Source organism: Oncorhynchus masou, chromosome 15, assembly GCF_036934945.1.
Source record: "Oncorhynchus masou masou isolate Uvic2021 chromosome 15, UVic_Omas_1.1, whole genome shotgun sequence".
NCBI classification, from domain to species: domain Eukaryota; kingdom Metazoa; phylum Chordata; class Actinopteri; order Salmoniformes; family Salmonidae; genus Oncorhynchus; species Oncorhynchus masou.
In genome coordinates, this window is record NC_088226.1 from 8948603 (window position 1) to 8966785 (window position 18183).

The window sequence follows — 18183 nt, forward strand, 5'->3', positions numbered from 1 at the left end:
AGACAAACTATCCCGGCCTTTGTGTCTGTCTCTATGAAAGGTTCAGTGTTGATCCACTCTGCTCCATTTATACACACCTTACAGAACGTCCTTGCCTGTACAGACTTGAACCCAGGAGCTCAGCACGGGCTTGTTCATACAGAGACCCATTGGAAGACATTCTCCCTCCCTGACATACACCACCTGAGGGGTATCAATGTTGTGAGGTTATGTCTAAGTGGTTACTGTTAGTCTCAGGGACAGTTAAATGAGTCAGTTGTGTTATTCAGCCTCCTCCTCGGTCATCACTATTTACTACAGCCACAAAAGAATAAACCATGTCTATTTCTACAAAAATTATATTTTAAACCTAACCTTAATCCTAACCACACTTATGTCTAACCCTAACCTTAAATTAAAACCAAAGAGAAAATAATCCCATTTCTAGTTTGTGGTTGTAGTAACTAGTGGAAACCCTCCCCCTAACCTCTAACCTCTCTCTGTAACATAGCAACCAGCAGTGTGATTATTTATGATGACCTGGCATTCAGATCTGGGCCTATGCATATAATTTCCAATCACGTGGTCAACTCTCATAGCTAGATGTTCAACGTTAGCATGTCCTTGATACTGTATGTGTGTGCATGTGCGTGCTTGCGTGTGTGTGTGTGTGCGTGCGTGTGTGTGTCAATGTGTATCAGTGCCTGTTCCATAGCGTCCAGGGATTCGAGCCCCACCTATACTTTGCTGTTTTGTGAGATACACTAAGAAAAAGAGAGTGAGAGGAGGGGAAGTCAGGGGTGGGTCAGTCCAAACATCTCTCCTATCGCTTCACCACTAGATGTAAATGTGGGTGAGGTGAATAAAATCATCATCTTTCGTTTCCAAAAGAATTTACTCCCTCTCTCATTCCTCTCTTCCTGCTTTCCCTCCCTCCCTCTTGCACTGCCTGTAAATGATATGGGAACATCCTTGAGTTAGGAGGCACGTTCATACATAGATGACTGTCTACTGATGCATCAGCTGAGAGTTTATTGCAAATCTCAAGTGGAACTACAAGTAGGATCAGAAATAACCACCGACCACAGAGGTGGATGCACTGAAGCCTCCGGATAAAGGGTAAATAATTCATGTTACTCATCGTTGCTAGTTTTAAAGTAGCTTGAATGGAGGTATATCCTACCATTTGTTTGCCACCTGTTTTGCCACAGGAAGAGTTTGTTGTTTTAAAGTAAAAATGTTGCCCACGAGATTAAAAGTAAACAGTTGAAGCAGCGATTCCGTCAAGTCTCCTGTTGTTGGATGACAATTAATCATTATTGTTTAGACTGTTGTAACTGTCAACCAATTCAACGACCCAATCAATTGAAAAACATTAAAAACAATTGTTTTATTAAATATTTGTTTGTGTTATATAACAAATTACCAACCACATAAACATGTTCCTGAAGTAATCGGTAAAGATAGAGTTGATAGAGATGTTTTAGTGACTTTTAGAGGTTCCATCTCCTGCCCTCTGTAGAAAACAGAGTTAAGGGTTAAATAAAGGAACCAGGGCCATATTTACCCAGCGATAATTAAATGTCATATTTGAATCTCTGACACTGAAACAAGGGCTCTGTTATGAACTAGAGGAAGTGACAATCAACTATCAGGAGGGTATATCTCCCCCTTGCATTTGTATTTCGCTGTCACGCTCACTCCCTATTTCCCTCTTTCCTGGTTTCACACGGCTTTATGAGTTCATGTAGTCTATATTTTTACTCTGTGTAGAGCAGGGATGGGCAATGGGACGTCCCAATTTGTATTTATTTATTACGAAATCAGTTGGGGTTTCAACTTACTGCTGCGAGTTAAAATAGTGGAATATACAAGGTGCAATTTCGAAATGTGGTTATGCATCAGCAGTTATTCTCTTGTCATGTAAAGCACTGATAGTCAGTCAATTAGCCCATGTCAGATAACGTTTTTTAGATCCCTAAGTTAGTTTTGCAGCCAGCCATCTAAACTGTCCTGTATAAAATACAGTATAATACTATGATATGATTACGTTAGTCACTCGGATATAATAATTTCTCTCCACCAAAATGTGTAGAATTGCAGGAAATGATCTGTAAAACAATGCATGTACGCAGACCCGCGAGCAACTGCAGCACCTCTTGATGAGTTCAGATTTTCTGTGGCCCCGACTCCCTCCAAGCCCATCTCTGATGTAGAGTATCTAGAACCAATTCCCAATGAAATAACTCCTAATTCCTCTGTTCTTACCGTGTACACAAAGTTATTTCCCTGTCCTGGCATGTCTGGCTACTCTCTCTCTCTCTCTCTCTCTCTCTCTCTCTCAAAACAGAAAACCAGAGAGGAAGGACACAACAACATGCAGACAAAGCAAAACAAAAGGATGGTCTTTCCATTACAGACACACAAATCTCTTTTTCTCATCCTACTATTCAATATCCCACTTCCCAGCACATGTCAGACCACACTGAATGCTGGCACCCTCAACCAAACCATCCATCCCAGTGCTGCCACTAGCTCTAATGCTATCCCCAATGCCAACACTAACAATCCCACTGTAAAATCCACTATCAATCGAGACACCACTTCCTTTCTCCAGCGCAACTCTTCCTCAAACTTCACTTCCCAGGATGCAATCCTGGGGTGTGGGGCGGATCTGGACCCTGTGTACTCCTACCTGTGTGACCGTCAAGCGGCGTGGGGTATCGTAGTGGAGAGCCTGGCCTCACTGGGTTTTGTGGTCAGTTCAGGGCTGCTCATGGGGCTGCTGTTCTGGACCCTGTGGATGTGTGTGTCGTCCCACCAGCGCAGGGGCATCGGGGGGAGCGTAGCCTCCATGGCTCTGTTCCTGCTCAGCACGGCGGGGGTCTTCGCCCTGACCTTTGCCTTCGTCATCCGCCTCACCACCCAGACATGCCCCACGCGCCTCTTCCTGTTTGGGGTGCTGTTCTCCCTGGCTTTCTCCTGCCTGCTGGCTCGCTGCCTGGCCCTGCTGGGCTTCTCTGTGGCCCGAGGCTGGGGGGAGGCTGGGGTGGCCCTGGCCCTCTTCACCCTCCAGGTGGTCATCGCTACAGAGTGGCTGATAATCGTGCTGCTGCGGGACGGCCGACCCTGCCAGTACTTCCAGGGGGAGTATGTCATGTTGCTCATCTACGTGCTGGTTCTGCTGGCCGCCGGCCTGGTCCTCTCCCTGTGGTGCCTCTGCCGCTCCTGTCTCACCTACAGCTACAGCTACAGCGGAGGCAGCCGCCGACAGAGCCAGGTCCAGGCCACGCTGCTCTGCCTCACCCTGCTGCTGTCTGCTGCCATCTGGGTGGTGTGGATCGCCCTGCTGACCCGGGGTAACATGGAGATGGGCCGGCGGCCGCAGTGGGATGACCCGGTGCTGAGTATAGCCCTGGTGGCCAACGGCTGGGTCCTACTGCTGGGTCACGGACTAGCCCAAGTGGTTCTACTCTGCAGGTGGGAGGCCAGCTCAAAGGAAGGCCCCCTAGACTTTGGCGGATGGACCAGTCCCAACGCCAACCTGCCAGGGCTGGGGAGCCTGAAAGAAGGGAGGGAGAACAGAAGCTTTGAGAACAACGGTGAGGAACGGAGAAGTGAGAAACAGTAGCACTGGAAAGGAGTAAAGCAGGGAAATGTACTGTACTGCATGTCTACGTTTAGTTAATCAGCAACATAACATTAGAAACACAGAAAATTGACTGGTGGTACAGTATTAATAAGTTAGCATGGAAGCTACATTATACAGTATATGGACTCGCTCCAATGAATAAAATATGACATATGAGGTTAATTACACAGTCTATCACTTTAATACTCACTGTATGGAATCTGCAGATAATTGAGTCATTGTATTGTCTTCTCTTCCCCAGGCAGAAAACAAGACCCCGTTTTCCAATCACCATATGAGTCTGGATTCTCAATGACAGTGAGTAGGTCTCAAAATGGCTCTGGGCTTACTGGGTGATTAATAGGAATGAGAATCAGCATGTTGTAATAAAGAATAACTCACAAAAATGCACGCTTAATCCAGTATAAGATAATGTATAGAATTGTATTATACAAGAGACAAAATTCACAAATTCTACAGCACAAGTGTAGAGTCATGTCTTAAGTGTAAAACTAACAATCAATATTCGATGCCTTCTGGGAAGGCAGAAGTTGTGGGCTCAGAAGTTGTGGGCGGAGCTAGAAAGTTGGCAATCTGAAGTATTACAATGTAAATGTACTTTTAATCCGTCTGTCTGCATATTTCAAGACATGGCACATGGTGGTGTAGTGAGATACACGGTGGTTTGGATGATTCTCTTACAAAAACTGAACAACATACGCACATCCAGGTACTTTACATGGATGCCTGATGAAAACTTGTCGAAATGTTGTTATAAATAAATATCACCTGGGAGCGTGAGTAGCAGTGTGCGGCATTTTCCTTTGTTTTCCATGGACAATTCTCTTCTCATCACTCATCTTGAAAAAATGTATACTAAAAATGTGGAAATTAATCAATTCACCATCATTAACACAATGGAAAAATGTTTTTATTATTTCAACATTGAAAACACGTGGGCTACGGAGAGAAAGAAAATGGTGCCGTTTCAGGTCATGTGGAGGAAAGCGATGCGGGCGCTGGAGATGGGGTTGTGTGCTCGTGGGTCTGGGCAGGTGTAATGTAGTTGATGTTTGTATGATGTTGTCATTCATATGTTTATGTTGTGTATTGTTCATAAAAGATAAATAACATCTTACAAAAGAAAATTACCCTTGCCATTACAAGCCATGTATATGTAATGCTGAACAACTAATTGACATTATTTACTACACTAATGTTTTAATGTTTCACTATGTTTGTGTTTCAGGAAATCGATCCTGACAAAGATTACTCCATCCCTCGTCCTCAGACCACCAACATCAGCGAGCCCTATGATGTATACTATGGACACAGCCTGTCTGATTAAGATCACATTGCTTTTCATGTACACATACCCACACACAAAGACAAAGACAGAAAAAAACTAAAACATTACACATATTAGCAGATGCTATTGCGGGTGTATGTGACTAATACAATTTGATTTATACACGCACTCTCACATGGCCCAGAAATGTTTTGGAAGTTCAGCTACAAATGTATATTTCTTGAATAGAACCTGCATTGCAACATGATTCCCATAATTACGTGACTAAGGCCCCAATCGATTAATTTAATGTTTCTTTACTCAGGCTGAATCCAGATAGAATGAGTTTACTGAATCTGACCTAATGTGACAAGAGTCTTTTTGCAACATGCTGCTTGAAAACACCACAGTGTCTAATAGTCTCAGGCAGGAGGCGTGAATCTGTCTGTATCAGGGTGCCAAACTGCAGGGATGGGCAGGGGCAGCGCCAGGCATGTGTGAAGGAGAGGAGAGAAAGGACCTGGCAGCGATAAAATAGACCCTTGTCATCATGTCTTAACATCTTACGTAAAGGTGGATGCCATTTTTTGTTTTTATATCCCACTTTAGAAATACATGTTTAAATCAATGTTATGCTATGCATATTGTGCAGTTGAAAAAGTGTTATTAAAATGGAATGTTAAAAGGTATATTTGTTAGTCATATCTAACAGTAGAGGGCTGATTCATTCTCACAAAAAGAAGCACAAGCTAGACTGAGTGGTACTACTGTTTTACCCACTAGGTGACACTGTACAAGATGTGAATTATTGTTGGTGGGATTCAATTTACCTCAATGTTCATACCATTATTGAGCCACCAAATGTAAACAAATGCATTCCATCATGTCGTTTCCCCATGCAAATAGCAGTTTACTGATATTAATGATAGATCTGTAGCGCTCTAGGAATAACATGAGAGCAATAGAACTTTCAACTCTGCCTGCCTATAGCCATCATGGTCATCTCATCGTGGGTGAGTCAGTCGGGTCAATACCTCAATAATTCAGTGGATCCATGTGCTTTATTGTTTCACTGATCAAACAGCCCTCAATGTAATCCTTTCAATTAGTCCTACTTCAATAATCTGGAAGTGCATGTCATCAAATTGGCAATTAGCCTCTTGTGCATTAGAGCAATTAACAGGGATATGAGATTTCCTCCAAACTCAACCCAGACATTCACATTGACTTTAGATGCAATGCGAGATTGGTTAAGAGAAAATGAGCTACTTTAGAGAGTTTAAGTTGGCATAGTTGCCACCAGCTCTACTACTAGTGAACAATAGGTATGGCCTGTGTGGCCAGTCCATACCCTATGATTACATACAAATAATCAAAAGGCAACAAAATCTACCAAGCATTTTACCCAAATAAGGAGTTGAGAAAAGAAGAGTATAAAAACCAAACCGTTTATTATGTACATTCAATAACAATGACAGGAAATAGAAGGCAAACATGAAGATGGCAAAAAATGAAGAGAAATACACAAGCCACTTGAAGAAAATAAAAAAAATATCACTTGGATCAAATGAGCTTAGCAATGCACATGTGAAAACAAAAGTCACATGCAATTCCAACTCATATGAAATCCCTGTCCAACAACTCCCACTAGGTTGACTTCAGCACAGTGCAGGGGTAAGTCAGACACACAACTGGGTCTAAGGTGATCACAGCAGCCGTGAGCGGGCACATGGGAGTCTCCACTGCTGGGTAACAAGTGGAAGGTTATGGAGGGATGGTCAGTTGCTGTGCCATAGAGCAGTCTTGGGCTACAATGCAAGGCATTGGAAACACCATTAGTTCTGTCTGTGCTGAACTGCTGTGTGCATGGTGGGACAACATCATTGGTTACTTAACATATTTCAAAGGAAAAAACTGCAGGGGTTCAACATTCCAAATTAAAATTGAACTAAGAGATATAAACTGGTAATTCAAATGATACCATGACCACAGAAGAACATAGAGAACACAGGCATAAACTTAAAACAGGCAGTATTTTACATTATCCCCCCAACTAGAAACAAACTCAAGTGGACTATGTTGAAACCCCTCTCGATCCTGCCTTCATATTTCACATAGCCTCCTTTCCATAGACATTGTTTTGATTCATGCAACAAATGAAATGACATTTGACCCCGTCCTTCTCACAGAAACATGCATACTGATACTTAATACTTTTTAAGAGAAGTTCAAAATTCTTATTGTCATGATATCATGGCATAAATACTCAACAGAATAACTACTGCGTCTGTATGCATCCCTCCAGGCCTGATAACACAGCTAGTAACATGGTAATCATCATGTCAACAGGTGGTTTATGGCTCAGCTCTCTACCTGGGTCCTCCACCCTACAACTGTCGCTGAACTACACACTCACTCCAAACTGGAAAAAAGGAGGCATGTGGGAGCTCTTTAAAATGGTGTGGAATAGAACACTTTGTTTCATCATCACACCCACTCTAGTCTGACATTTATTCTCTATCAAATTGTCAAATTCCCCTCTCAAGTCTACTGTGGACTCCTAAATGTTATATTTAAGGCAGTGTAAAATGTTGGGTTATCATCTGCCTGGGACCACTTCATCAAAAGCCCTCGGCACATTCAGCAGCCCTGTTTTAAAAGACCAACTTTGCCAGTTCAAAAATGTATTTTGGGGATTTTAAGTTTATTAATCTGTTGCTATAAAATGTAAATAAATTCATGTTTGCCCCTATCTTCCCTCTCCACTTCTCAGATAAAATGTTCTAGGACACGGTGCTTTTAAAACACCACCATCAGCAAACTGAAAGGGAGCACTTTGAACCCACCATAAAATAGAAAAAGAGCTAAAATAACAGCAAGATCAAGCAGAAAAAGTATAATAAATGTGTACACTTGACCAACAAATGTGCTTTTAGAGAATCTTTGGATCCAAAAGACAAACAATAGCAATAGCATATTCAGAGTATATGGAGATACATAATAGGTCAAAGACTATTTATATATTTTTGTTGCCCACTTCCTGTACCTTAAAGTAGCATTGAGGCAGTGACTTTAATACATACTGGACTAGAACATTCCCAAAGACTTAGGAGGGAGGAAGATTGCATTGGGTGAACATTACGTTGTTTCACTTCCCGCGTGTCTATATTTGTGTCAATTTGACAAAAAAATATATATTAAAAATGGTGAAACCAAAAGTAACATCAACTTGTAGTGTTTGTAACTCTCATATGTTTCCTACCTTCTGGTTTGTTCCCTCAAACCCCTAAGAATTCCATTGTTATCTGTAAATAGCTGGGTCCAGCTTGCATGACTGGTTTCTACAGCATGTTAGCTATGCCCAGACACTTTCAATGTTTTACCCCTTTCAGTCACCATTCTGATGCTACACCTGGAATGGCATGTAGTCTAGTAAAGAGAACATGTATAAGGAGTTGTGTTGTACAATATTTTCAAAAGGAAAAATGAAGATAATGTAGGTATATGATCGTAAGGGTACATGATACAGATCAAAAGACGTGTCATTATAGTTTCAACTACAGTAAGAATCATAATCATAATACTTAGACCAGCAATAGCAGTGTTAATCAACTGGAAAATGATGATGATAGTGGATGTAATTTCATTGCATCCACATTATATAACAATAATCATTTTAGGCAATGCTTTTTCATAGACAATTATAGAAAAGAAAAACTGAGGTAATGCAGAACAAAAACAAGTAATTTTGTTTCTTTTTCCTTGTCATTTCACACTGTTTATCTTGTTTTGTCCTTTACAGTTGGGTTGGTGGTGTAATGTAATGTAATGGTAGACTGTTTGGATTTCTCTAATCATTTTCAGAGCTGTTACCTAGATTTAACTGCGTTGTCGCTCAGCTTTTGTAGTCCAGATTATTGACTTTTTGCTACTTTTGCGTTTCTTCGTGCCATTCACCTTTTTGTTGAACAGGTTATTTAAAAAAACTAATTGGATGTGTTCAGTGTTTAACTGATGGGATTCCTCCACTGGGCAGGTTTTTTGTCAATGTAGTGTTTCGTATAAAGGACCTAAGATTTTAGACTAGTGATGGCCTACTTTTAGGTCATATTAACACATTGAGCTGTGTACATATGTGTGCATTTTACATTTGAGTATTATTACCAGACTATTAGGAGCAAAGGTTTGTAGTGATGTAGTGTAAAAAGTTACTGGTGGGCAGCAATTTCTCCATTCATGTCCAATAGTGTTTTTTATGGAACCATTCTTGTTCTTCCCACAGTTGTCTTCAGTTATTGTTGCCAGTCTTGAAATTCACAGGCAGTTTTCATTCATTCATTACTATGTCACTGAATGTGACCGTTGAAGCAAGCCGAGTTACAGTTGAGTTTATCTTGAGTGGATGACCTTTTTCCAAAACACATGGGTTAATACTACCACCTGTAGAAAATGGAGGGGAGCTCTTCCCAAATGAAGAGGTTCAGAAATGTGGAATTCCATGGTGCGAGTGCTGTTTAGTAAGGTGCAAACCTACTGTATCCAGCCCGATATAAACTAGCCTGGAGGAGAGAGAAAGGGAGAGAGATAAAGAGAAATTAGAAATAAGGAAAGGAAGATGTAGCTGTTTTTAAACAACAGACAGCAGTGAAAAAGATGTGCGAGAAATAAATAACTACATTTACATAAAGTGAAGATAACTCAGTTTCCAGCCTGTTGTTGTAGTGTTGCGGCTGGGGGGCTCTTACCATGGCACCGACTCCATAGGCAGCTGCAGCAGGACCTAGAGCGTGGTAGGGATCTGTAGTGTACACTCGCCCATAACTGTCCCAGAGGAATACCAAACCACATATGTATTTCAGCTGCACATAGTTACAGTGAGAATATAACACACACCTTGCACTGACTCATAGACAGGCTGAGATACTACAAATCACAAAACAAAAGACTTGTAAAGATCAAGTGTATCATAAATACCCACCAAAACTAAATAATATCTACTGTGAGTCATAGCCTAGCATGTTATTGTGTAAAAGTCTGGCCACATTATTGCATTTCGAGGCTGCTGCTTTTTGAGTCCTCAGACGATCCTCCTTATTCTTACCTGTCACTGAAAGCAGCAGCTGCTGCGGCAGCAGTTGCCCCGGTTACAGCAGTAGGCTGAGCAAAGCGATAGGCAGCGGCAGGATAGCCTCCCTGGGAGACGGAGGGACAAATGGAGGTTATTACCATGGTACAGCTGAGGTAGACAGGATCATTACCGAGGCAGAGTTGTGTAAGTGCAGGGTGAGTTAAAGAATCACACAGTACAACAACCAAGTTTAGAACATTTGTGGTTAAAGATTAATATATCAACACATGTAAAAAAAAAAAATCCTAATAATTACAGTGGAGGTTGTTGACAATCATCAATAATGCAGCATATCAAAGATTCAGAGTTATAGAGAAAGATAAGTAACATTTACACGAACCATCCATATTATCGTTGTGATCTCTCATATGCATATAAGACAAAGAGAGAGGGGGAGAATAGAGATGCCACACTCAAACACCCTCACAGTGTCACCTCCTGGCATTGAGACAGCATGCTTTCCCAGATTCAATGCAAATCTATTTGAACACACCACTGCATTTGGACCTAATCATACAGAACACAACCCAGAGCATTCCCCTGGAAACCTGCAGTACAACTAGTGACAGGACAGAGGGAGGGGGGCTGTGAGAGAAGGGGGAGAGAGAAAAGGTATGCCTGTAGAGCATGCAGACGTGGACCAGCATGCTTCAGTAATTGTAGCTCCAGAGAAGAGTCGAGACCGGGAAGGGGTTGGGGACAGGCTTTAGTAATAAGAAACCGTGTTCTCCTCGTCTTTATTTTCAGCCCCACAGGGCACTGCTGCTACACGGATAGAGTATATTCCAGCTCATCTCTGTACCTGTTCAAGCTATGGATGTTACTCAGCATAACGGATGTGGTAACTTCCAATCATAAGAAATGGTGCTGGGAACATTGGTGTTTGTATGAAATAAGAGGCTCTCTGCCAGTGACTTCAAGACAAATACAACTGCCACCTTTCATGTTATCACTGCCAGCAGTCTACCTTTCATGTTATCACTGCCAGCAGTCTACCTTTCATGTTATCACTGCCAGCAGTCTACCTTTCATGTTATCACTGCCAGCAGTCTACCTTTCATGTTATCACTGCCAGCAGTCTACCTTTCATGTTATCACTGCCAGCAGTCTACCTTTCATGTTATCACTGCCAGCAGTCTACCTTTCATGTTATCACTGCCAGCAGTCTACCTTTCATGTTATCACTGCCAGCAGTCTACCTTTCATGTTATCACTGCCAGCAGTCTCCTTTCATGTTATCACTGCCAGCAGTCTACCTTTCATGTTATCACTGCCAGCAGTCTACCTTTCATGTTATCACTGCAGCAGTCTACCTTTCATGTTATCACTGCCAGCAGTCTACCTTTCATGTTATCACTGCCAGCAGTCTACCTTTCATGTTATCACTGCCAGCAGTCTACCTTTCATGTTATCACTGCCAGCAGTCTACCTTTCATGTTATCACTGCCAGCAGTCTACCTTTCAGGGGCCAGGTTCTCTTTGAACAAACTGGCAAAAACACACGAGTAGTTTCCCCACAATCCATCTGTGCAGATGTCGGTGAGTTAGTAGGAAAATGAAAAGCAAGTTACTGTTTCAAAACAACATCAAAAGATCATAATCACCAGAGGGATAATAAAAATACACACAGTGTTTGGTAATGACCCTACCTGAGGCAATCTGCTGACAGAGTCCTAAACACTGACAGATTGTCAACCTGAAACACTATTCTACACACGCACGCACACTGACAGACACGCAGAACACTGACAGCCATTGTCAACCTGGACACACACGCACGCACACTGACAGACACGCGCCCTGACACACTGACAGACACGCACGCACACCCTGACAGACACGCGCCCCTGACGCACACACTGACAGACACGCGCCCTGACACACGCACACACACTGACAGACACGCGCCCTGACACACGCACGCACACTGACAGACACGCGCCCTGACACACGCACGCACACTGACAGACACGCGCCCTGACACACGCACGCACACTGACAGACACGCGCCCTGACACACGCACGCACACTGACAGACACGCGCCCTGACACACGCACGCACACTGACAGACACGCGCCCTGACACACGCTGCACACTACAGACTGTGTTGGAACCCCCTGACAACACCAGACTACAACACCCTCTTCTGGGAAAACTCAGACCCACAGGTGTGACCCCAGGCAGCGGTGGAATGGAAAAGTACAGAGTGTACCCCTTAGCATAATTCAATATTTGGGCAGCTCTGTGCAGCGCATTTAATTATGTACATGCAGAAACGCACAGAGAGAAAGGAGAGAGAGTCGTGAGGGAGGTGAGGAGTGGGAATCTACTTACGTATAAGTCTGCAGCTCCATAAAACCCACCATCCTGATACACCACGCTAAGAGAGAAAGGCAGACAGAGGAGATGGCAGACAGGGAAGATGGCAGACACGGGAGATGGCAGACAGAGGAGATGGCAGACAGGGCAGATGGCAGACACGGGAGATGGCAGACAGAGGAGATGGCAGACAGAGGAGATGGCAGACACGGGAGATGGCAGACAGAGGAGATGGCAGACAGAGGAGATGGCAGACAGAGGAGATGGCAGACACAGGGAGATGGCAGACAGGGCAGGAGATGGCAGAAACGACAGAGAGAAAGGAGATGGCAGGGAGGATGGCAGACAGGGAGGATCAGGGGAGATGGCAGACAGAGGAGATGGCAGACAGGGGAGATGGCAGACACGGGAGATGGCAGACAGGGAGATGGCAGACACGGGAGATGGCAGACACGGGAGATGGCAGACAGAGGAGATGGCAGACACGGGAGATGGCAGACAGAGGAGATGGCAGACAGGGAAGATGGCAGACACGGGAGATGGCAGACAGAGGAGATGGCAGACAGGGAGATGGCAGACACGGGAGATGGCAGACACGGGAGATGGCAGACACGGGAGATGGCAGACACAGACAGGGAGATGGCAGACACAGACACGGGAGATGGCAGAGATGGCAGACAGGGAGATGGCAGACACGGGAGATGGCAGACACGGGAGATGGCAGACACGGGAGATGGCAGACACGGGAGATGGCAGACACGGGAGATGGCAGACACGGGAGATGGCAGACACGGGAGATGGCAGACAGAGGAGATGGCAGGTGAAGAGAGGGGTGGAGGGAGGAGATGGCAGACAGGGGGGATGGCAGGTGAAGAGAGGGGTGGAGGGAGGAGATAGGGAGGAACAAAGAAGGGAGGAACAGGAGCAGTGGAGATGGAAGGGTCGGTGTGTACAGTGAGAAGGTCCAAGACCAGAGTGGCAGGAATGATAGCCAGTGTGGAGGAAAGTAAACAGGGAGATGATTGAGGGGAAAAGTGAACGCACAAGGAGAGAGATAGAACAGTTATTTCACACACATGCAGCATGCAGAGGAAATACACTACCATTTATTTGTTCCATTACTGCTGAACCAAGTGGTATTATCAACATGACTATTATAGGGTACCATCCTCTATCAGCATCCCCCGGGGAGAGGGAACGGAGGCCCATTTACATTGATGAGGACAAGGTCCTGGACAGACTGAGGACAAGTCAGCCAGTCGTTTGTTTGAAGTCAGGCAGTAGTGGATTAAATATGGAAGATCCATTTCCTGCAGCACTAGTTTAAAAAAAAATCCAGAATATCACAGCAGTTGCATCCCCATTAACCAATTGGCACAGCCCAGCAACATGCAGTACAGTTTCTAGTGGAATTACTGGAACATAGAAAAATAGAAAGAAAATGTGTCTGGTCTTTGTGTGCAGTGTGACGCAGAGGGTCAAATTATTGTTCTGCTCAGAGGGAGTTTGTGTCTATACTACCAAACTAATGACATTATTAAGCTTATTGGTATTTATAGTAAACTACTAAACATATATAAATGTCATGTTAAGTGTGTCCGTTCAGAGTATGGATTCTGTAGTTGAATCCCTTACCCAGGGTAGGCAGGGAGGGCAGGCTGCGGCACGGCCGCACGCACAGCGCCGTACACTGGCCTTCCCCGGCCCCTAAGGTGGGCACCACGGAACGCAGCTGCCGTGGAGGCTGCCGCTGCCGCAGACGGGTAGGGGAACCCCGGAACTGAGGGAGAGGGAAGGAGAGAGAGGGTATGAACATCCAATGCCTGGGGGTACTATGAATTAGGGATGCTTAAATGAAGTCAGATTTGGGTGAAATGAAGGGCATGAAATCTAAGAGGAAGACGAGGTTTACCTGCATAGAGCTCTGGTCCGTACATGGCCTGTACCATTGGGCTTAGCTTCCATCCTGCTGAGAAGCAGAGAGGAGGCAGAGACAGGAGGGTTTCATATAGATAGAGGTTCCACGGGAAGATGGGCAACTGACTAACAGTTAGGGATCATAATGAGGCTAATGGAGTAGTTTGCATATGGTTACCATATGGCAGGGCGCTAAGGGCCTCTCCGTTGGGGTAGGGGCTGACCATCTTCTTATTGGTCATCACCCTGGCTGTGGCATTGTTAACCTGGGGAGTGGGAGGAGGGACAGTGAGCACAACGTTTGGCCAGTTCTATTCAATTGAGGAAACACACACAAACAACTCTGACACAAAAGACAATCACACAAGTGGACCAATGTTTGACATTTACACGTGATAGCAATTCATAAAATAAAGCATATCTAACTCTGACTGTGTGAATAATGCAATGGTAATAACACTCCTGCTGTCTAAGGTCAACAGACCATTTGCCAAGAAGATGGTGATTGTGTGTACACATACAGGGAGGCCAGTTACAGTCTGCTCCCCATTCACCATCGCTGGATCATTCTCATCAATACGGCGGTGGGTTTGATGCTTCACATCATTAACTCCTCCCTGCCAGGCTGCCTCCTCCCCAGCCAGTTATACGACAGCTGACAACATGGCTTATGATGAAGTAGTCTCTGCTCTCCCTGGTGGTGTTTGTGTGCGCGTGTGTACATGAGTGGGTGGAGGATTGTTAGGGGGGAATCTTAGTCATGCAATTAAAGTGTTCTGCCCAAGAGGAGTGTAATCGATGACTCATTGTGGAGACAACTAGCTACACTGAGGGCCAGTGGTTGAGCCCAGCGGTGAGAGGAAGAGAGATGTATAGGTAAAAGAAGAAAGGAAGAGATAAGGTGAAGGAGAAGAGCTGAGATACATGGCACTGCAGGAGAATAATAATATGTGTTTGCAGGTGTGTGAACAGACGGCTGTTGAATCAAGATGGCTGCCAGCTAATCCCCCCACTGAACTTCAAAGGGCCATATTAGGCTCCCTTAATCTTTATCCATCGCCTTTGATGGGGTTTATGAGAATGACTGTTGTGTCGTGCAATTTCACAGTTTGAGTGTGCCGTTGCGCCATGTCAAACTTTGTTGTGAGCTACTAATGACCTATTGGCCAATTGGAGAGCTTTGAGACTTCTATGTGACGAAGTTCCACTTAGAAGGCCATTATGGATTCAGCCACCTTCAAAACCCCACTAATCATACTCTATCACTGCAGCCCTCATTCAAATGGAAATGACAATTACCTAATTTTCCTTCATTGCAAATGAGATGGTCAGCCTTGACTGATTCAATTAGCTGACATAATTGTCCCTGTGAGTGAAGACACTAAAATCAAACAAATAAATCAGCCTAATGAATCAGATTAATGCTGATAATCTTTTCATATCACAGCATTCATATCCGGGTCATTTATAAGCCTCTATTTTGGGTGTGATAATTGGGCAATGATCCATTTCCTTATGTATAGTTAGTGGTGTGTCAATGCCAGGGGAGGTAATGAAATTTGATCAATCTCACCGAGAGGTAGACATGCAAATCAAACAGAGACCAGTGAGAAACACATCTGCATGGGTTAATAATAAACATTCAACCCCATCCCACCCCTCAACTTAAGCCCTCAGCAGTACCAATAGAACTGGACCAAAGTAACCCAATCCATCCCCAAATGAAACCAAACTTGTTGGGGTTAACCTAAAAATAAATCAACATCAATACATACAAAAGGGGGAGGGAGAGAAAGAGGGGTGCAAAAAACATTTGTTGGACAAAATGGATAATTTTATAAGACAGAAATTATACGCAGCCAAATATGGGCGCATCACATGACCAAGAGTGAGAATAAAGAACCAAAAAATGTAATTCAGCCAATCAGCAAGCGTCGGATGCAGCATAGAGACCAATCAAAACAATCGCAGCACTCCCATATCAAACACATACAGAGACAGATGGGACAGGTAAGGAGTTCAGGAGAGGGATGCAGGTGAGAAAGAGAGATAGATAGATACAGAGCCAGTCCACATACAGAAACAGGGAAACACAAAGATGGTGTAAGAAAGAGAAAGACGTCGTCTACATAAGCAACAACAAAAATCAACAATTATTTTCTCAAAAACAAAAATAACAAATACCAAGGTGCGTCATTCAAAAAAAGCAATTGATTCTGTGACCATTCTCCCAAAAATCTCTATATGTGGAGGAATAGAGAGACAGAGCACCAAAAGATGGAGGGAAGAGAGAGGAGAAGAGCAATCCTCATACCCCAAAAAAGAGAGAAATCAAATAATACATGAGACATTGCCAGGCATTATTACTGTGTGTCACAAACTAAGACCAGTACACAAACTAATACACACACCATTCAATAAAGGAAAACCAAACCAAAGGGAGGTTAAAAGGACAGCAAAAGACAGACCAAAGGATCACCCAGTTAAACCCAATGTGTTTATATACAGTTGGTTAAACCCCTTATCTTTTCAGGCTACTCTACAGAGGAATTCACAGAACAGAATGAATCTCTGTTCTTTTAACTCCTGGTTGTTAATCCCATTACTAGACTCATGACAGAGTTATTGCCGTTATAAACTTTATTGATTGAGTATTCTCTTAAAGTGCATTCCATAAGATTCCCTGCTGCTGCTCGCAATGTGAACTTTTTAAAAACCCTCAAACTTTAAGAGCTACACGATTAACGCTGCTTATCATTGTGAAGAGAAAATATGGACAGATGGATGAGCTATCTTTTCTAAACAATTACAATTTCACCAACTCCTTTAACAGATATACTTATGATGACTGCTGAATGGACATAAATATTGTACTTTTTGTTAATGCAGGGGCGTAGACAGAAATTGGTGGGAGGGCCTGCAGGACCAATCCAATCTGATTGGGTGGGTCTGGCAGGGCCTGGTTCCCCAGTGGGTGGGCCTGTGTCCACCCCACAAATGCCTATGGCCCTGTGTTAATCTATCGGTTTCCATGAGTGATTCTCCCTGAAGTTTCAAAATGTGAAATACATAAGCATATACACTTTAGCGTAGTATACTTTCACATTTAGAACACAGAAAAACACAGAATTAGGAATTAGAATACTAGAATTGACATGAATATTTTTATGATTGGATAAAGGTCAGCCATTTTGGTCAGGGAGTTGGTCAACTATGGTTTGCCAGTGCTGTGATAAGATAATGTAAAACAGGGCTGGGAAACTGGTGGCTGCAGCCCAAGGATATTTATTGTTTTGGGGGGGAGGGGCTCAGTCGGGGTCACAATTTACTATTGCGAAGCAGAATACAGAAGGTTCAATTTCAAAATGTTGTTGCATTTTCATTTTATGTCAGTCAAATTAGCCCATGTCAGCTAACATCTTTTAGATTGGTAAGTTAGTCTAGCAGCCAGTTATCCAAACTTCTAGTAATCAAGGTCGAATTAGAGCCCGGGGGCCCCCATTGATTGTGTTAGTCAGTCTCACAGATATTATATTAAAAACTGGAAACATTGCTCTCCACCTTATGGCAAAATGTGTAGAATGGCATGTAATTAACTATAAAACAAAAACAATTGCATGGAATTAGTTCTAAAATTGGAAAATCTTCTCTCCACCCCACGGCACATTTCTTGGAATTGCAGTAAACTAGCTTTAAAACAGCAACATTTTATCTACGCCCCATGGTGCCCATCCCTGATATAAAATAATGAATTTGAAGGATTTATCTGCCCTGTATGTTTGTTAGCTAGCAAGCCAGCCAGTTTTAGAAGAATGTTTCTGTAGATTTGTATTTTATTTTTTATTAACTGCTAATATGCCAATAATGCAGTCAATCCACAGCCATACATTGGCTGAAATCAGTTGATGATCGGACGTAGA

General features: G+C 43.5%; 2 protein-coding genes across 7 annotated transcripts in view; one reads left to right on the forward strand and one right to left on the reverse strand.

Moving 5' to 3' along the window:
- The first annotated feature begins 845 nt into the window (after positions 1 to 845).
- Positions 846 to 7566, forward strand: LOC135555517 (G-protein coupled receptor family C group 5 member D-like). The gene is made up of 4 exons (XM_064988024.1): positions 846 to 1098; positions 2330 to 3581; positions 3873 to 3928; positions 4860 to 7566. Exons 2-4 carry the CDS (start codon positions 2357 to 2359, stop codon positions 4956 to 4958), a joined length of 1380 nt encoding a protein of 459 aa, XP_064844096.1. The 5' UTR covers positions 846 to 1098; positions 2330 to 2356; the 3' UTR covers positions 4959 to 7566.
- LOC135555516 (RNA binding protein fox-1 homolog 2-like) overlaps positions 6333 to 18183 on the reverse strand; it is a 39967-nt gene continuing 28116 nt past the window's right edge. For 2 of the 6 annotated variants that reach the window (XM_064988021.1, XM_064988023.1), the window contains exons 7-13: positions 14442 to 14529; positions 14259 to 14315; positions 13982 to 14126; positions 12362 to 12407; positions 10000 to 10091; positions 9644 to 9719; positions 6333 to 9457 (exon numbers count right to left, since the gene is read on the reverse strand). In XM_064988021.1, the coding sequence (XP_064844093.1) occupies positions 9413 to 9457; positions 9644 to 9719; positions 10000 to 10091; positions 12362 to 12407; positions 13982 to 14126; positions 14259 to 14315; positions 14442 to 14529 (549 nt within the window). In that variant the 3' untranslated portion in view covers positions 6333 to 9412. Of the gene's footprint in view, positions 9458 to 9580; positions 9720 to 9999; positions 10092 to 12361; positions 12408 to 13981; positions 14127 to 14258; positions 14316 to 14441; positions 14530 to 18183 lie in introns of all 6 variants that reach the window. The other 4 variants (XM_064988018.1, XM_064988020.1, XM_064988022.1 and 1 more) reach the window with 3 other exon arrangements.

Bases quoted from the DNA above. Each gene is read 5' to 3' on its own strand.
- LOC135555517 (XM_064988024.1), top strand. From the start codon at position 2,357: ATGCAGACAAAGCAAAACAAAAGGATGGTCTTTCCATTACAGACACAC. The intron at 3,582-3,872 runs GTGAGGAACGGA...TCTCTTCCCCAG, and splicing joins CAGAAGCTTTGAGAACAACG to GCAGAAAACAAGACCCCGTT. The intron at 3,929-4,859 runs GTGAGTAGGTCT...TTTGTGTTTCAG, and splicing joins AGTCTGGATTCTCAATGACA to GAAATCGATCCTGACAAAGA.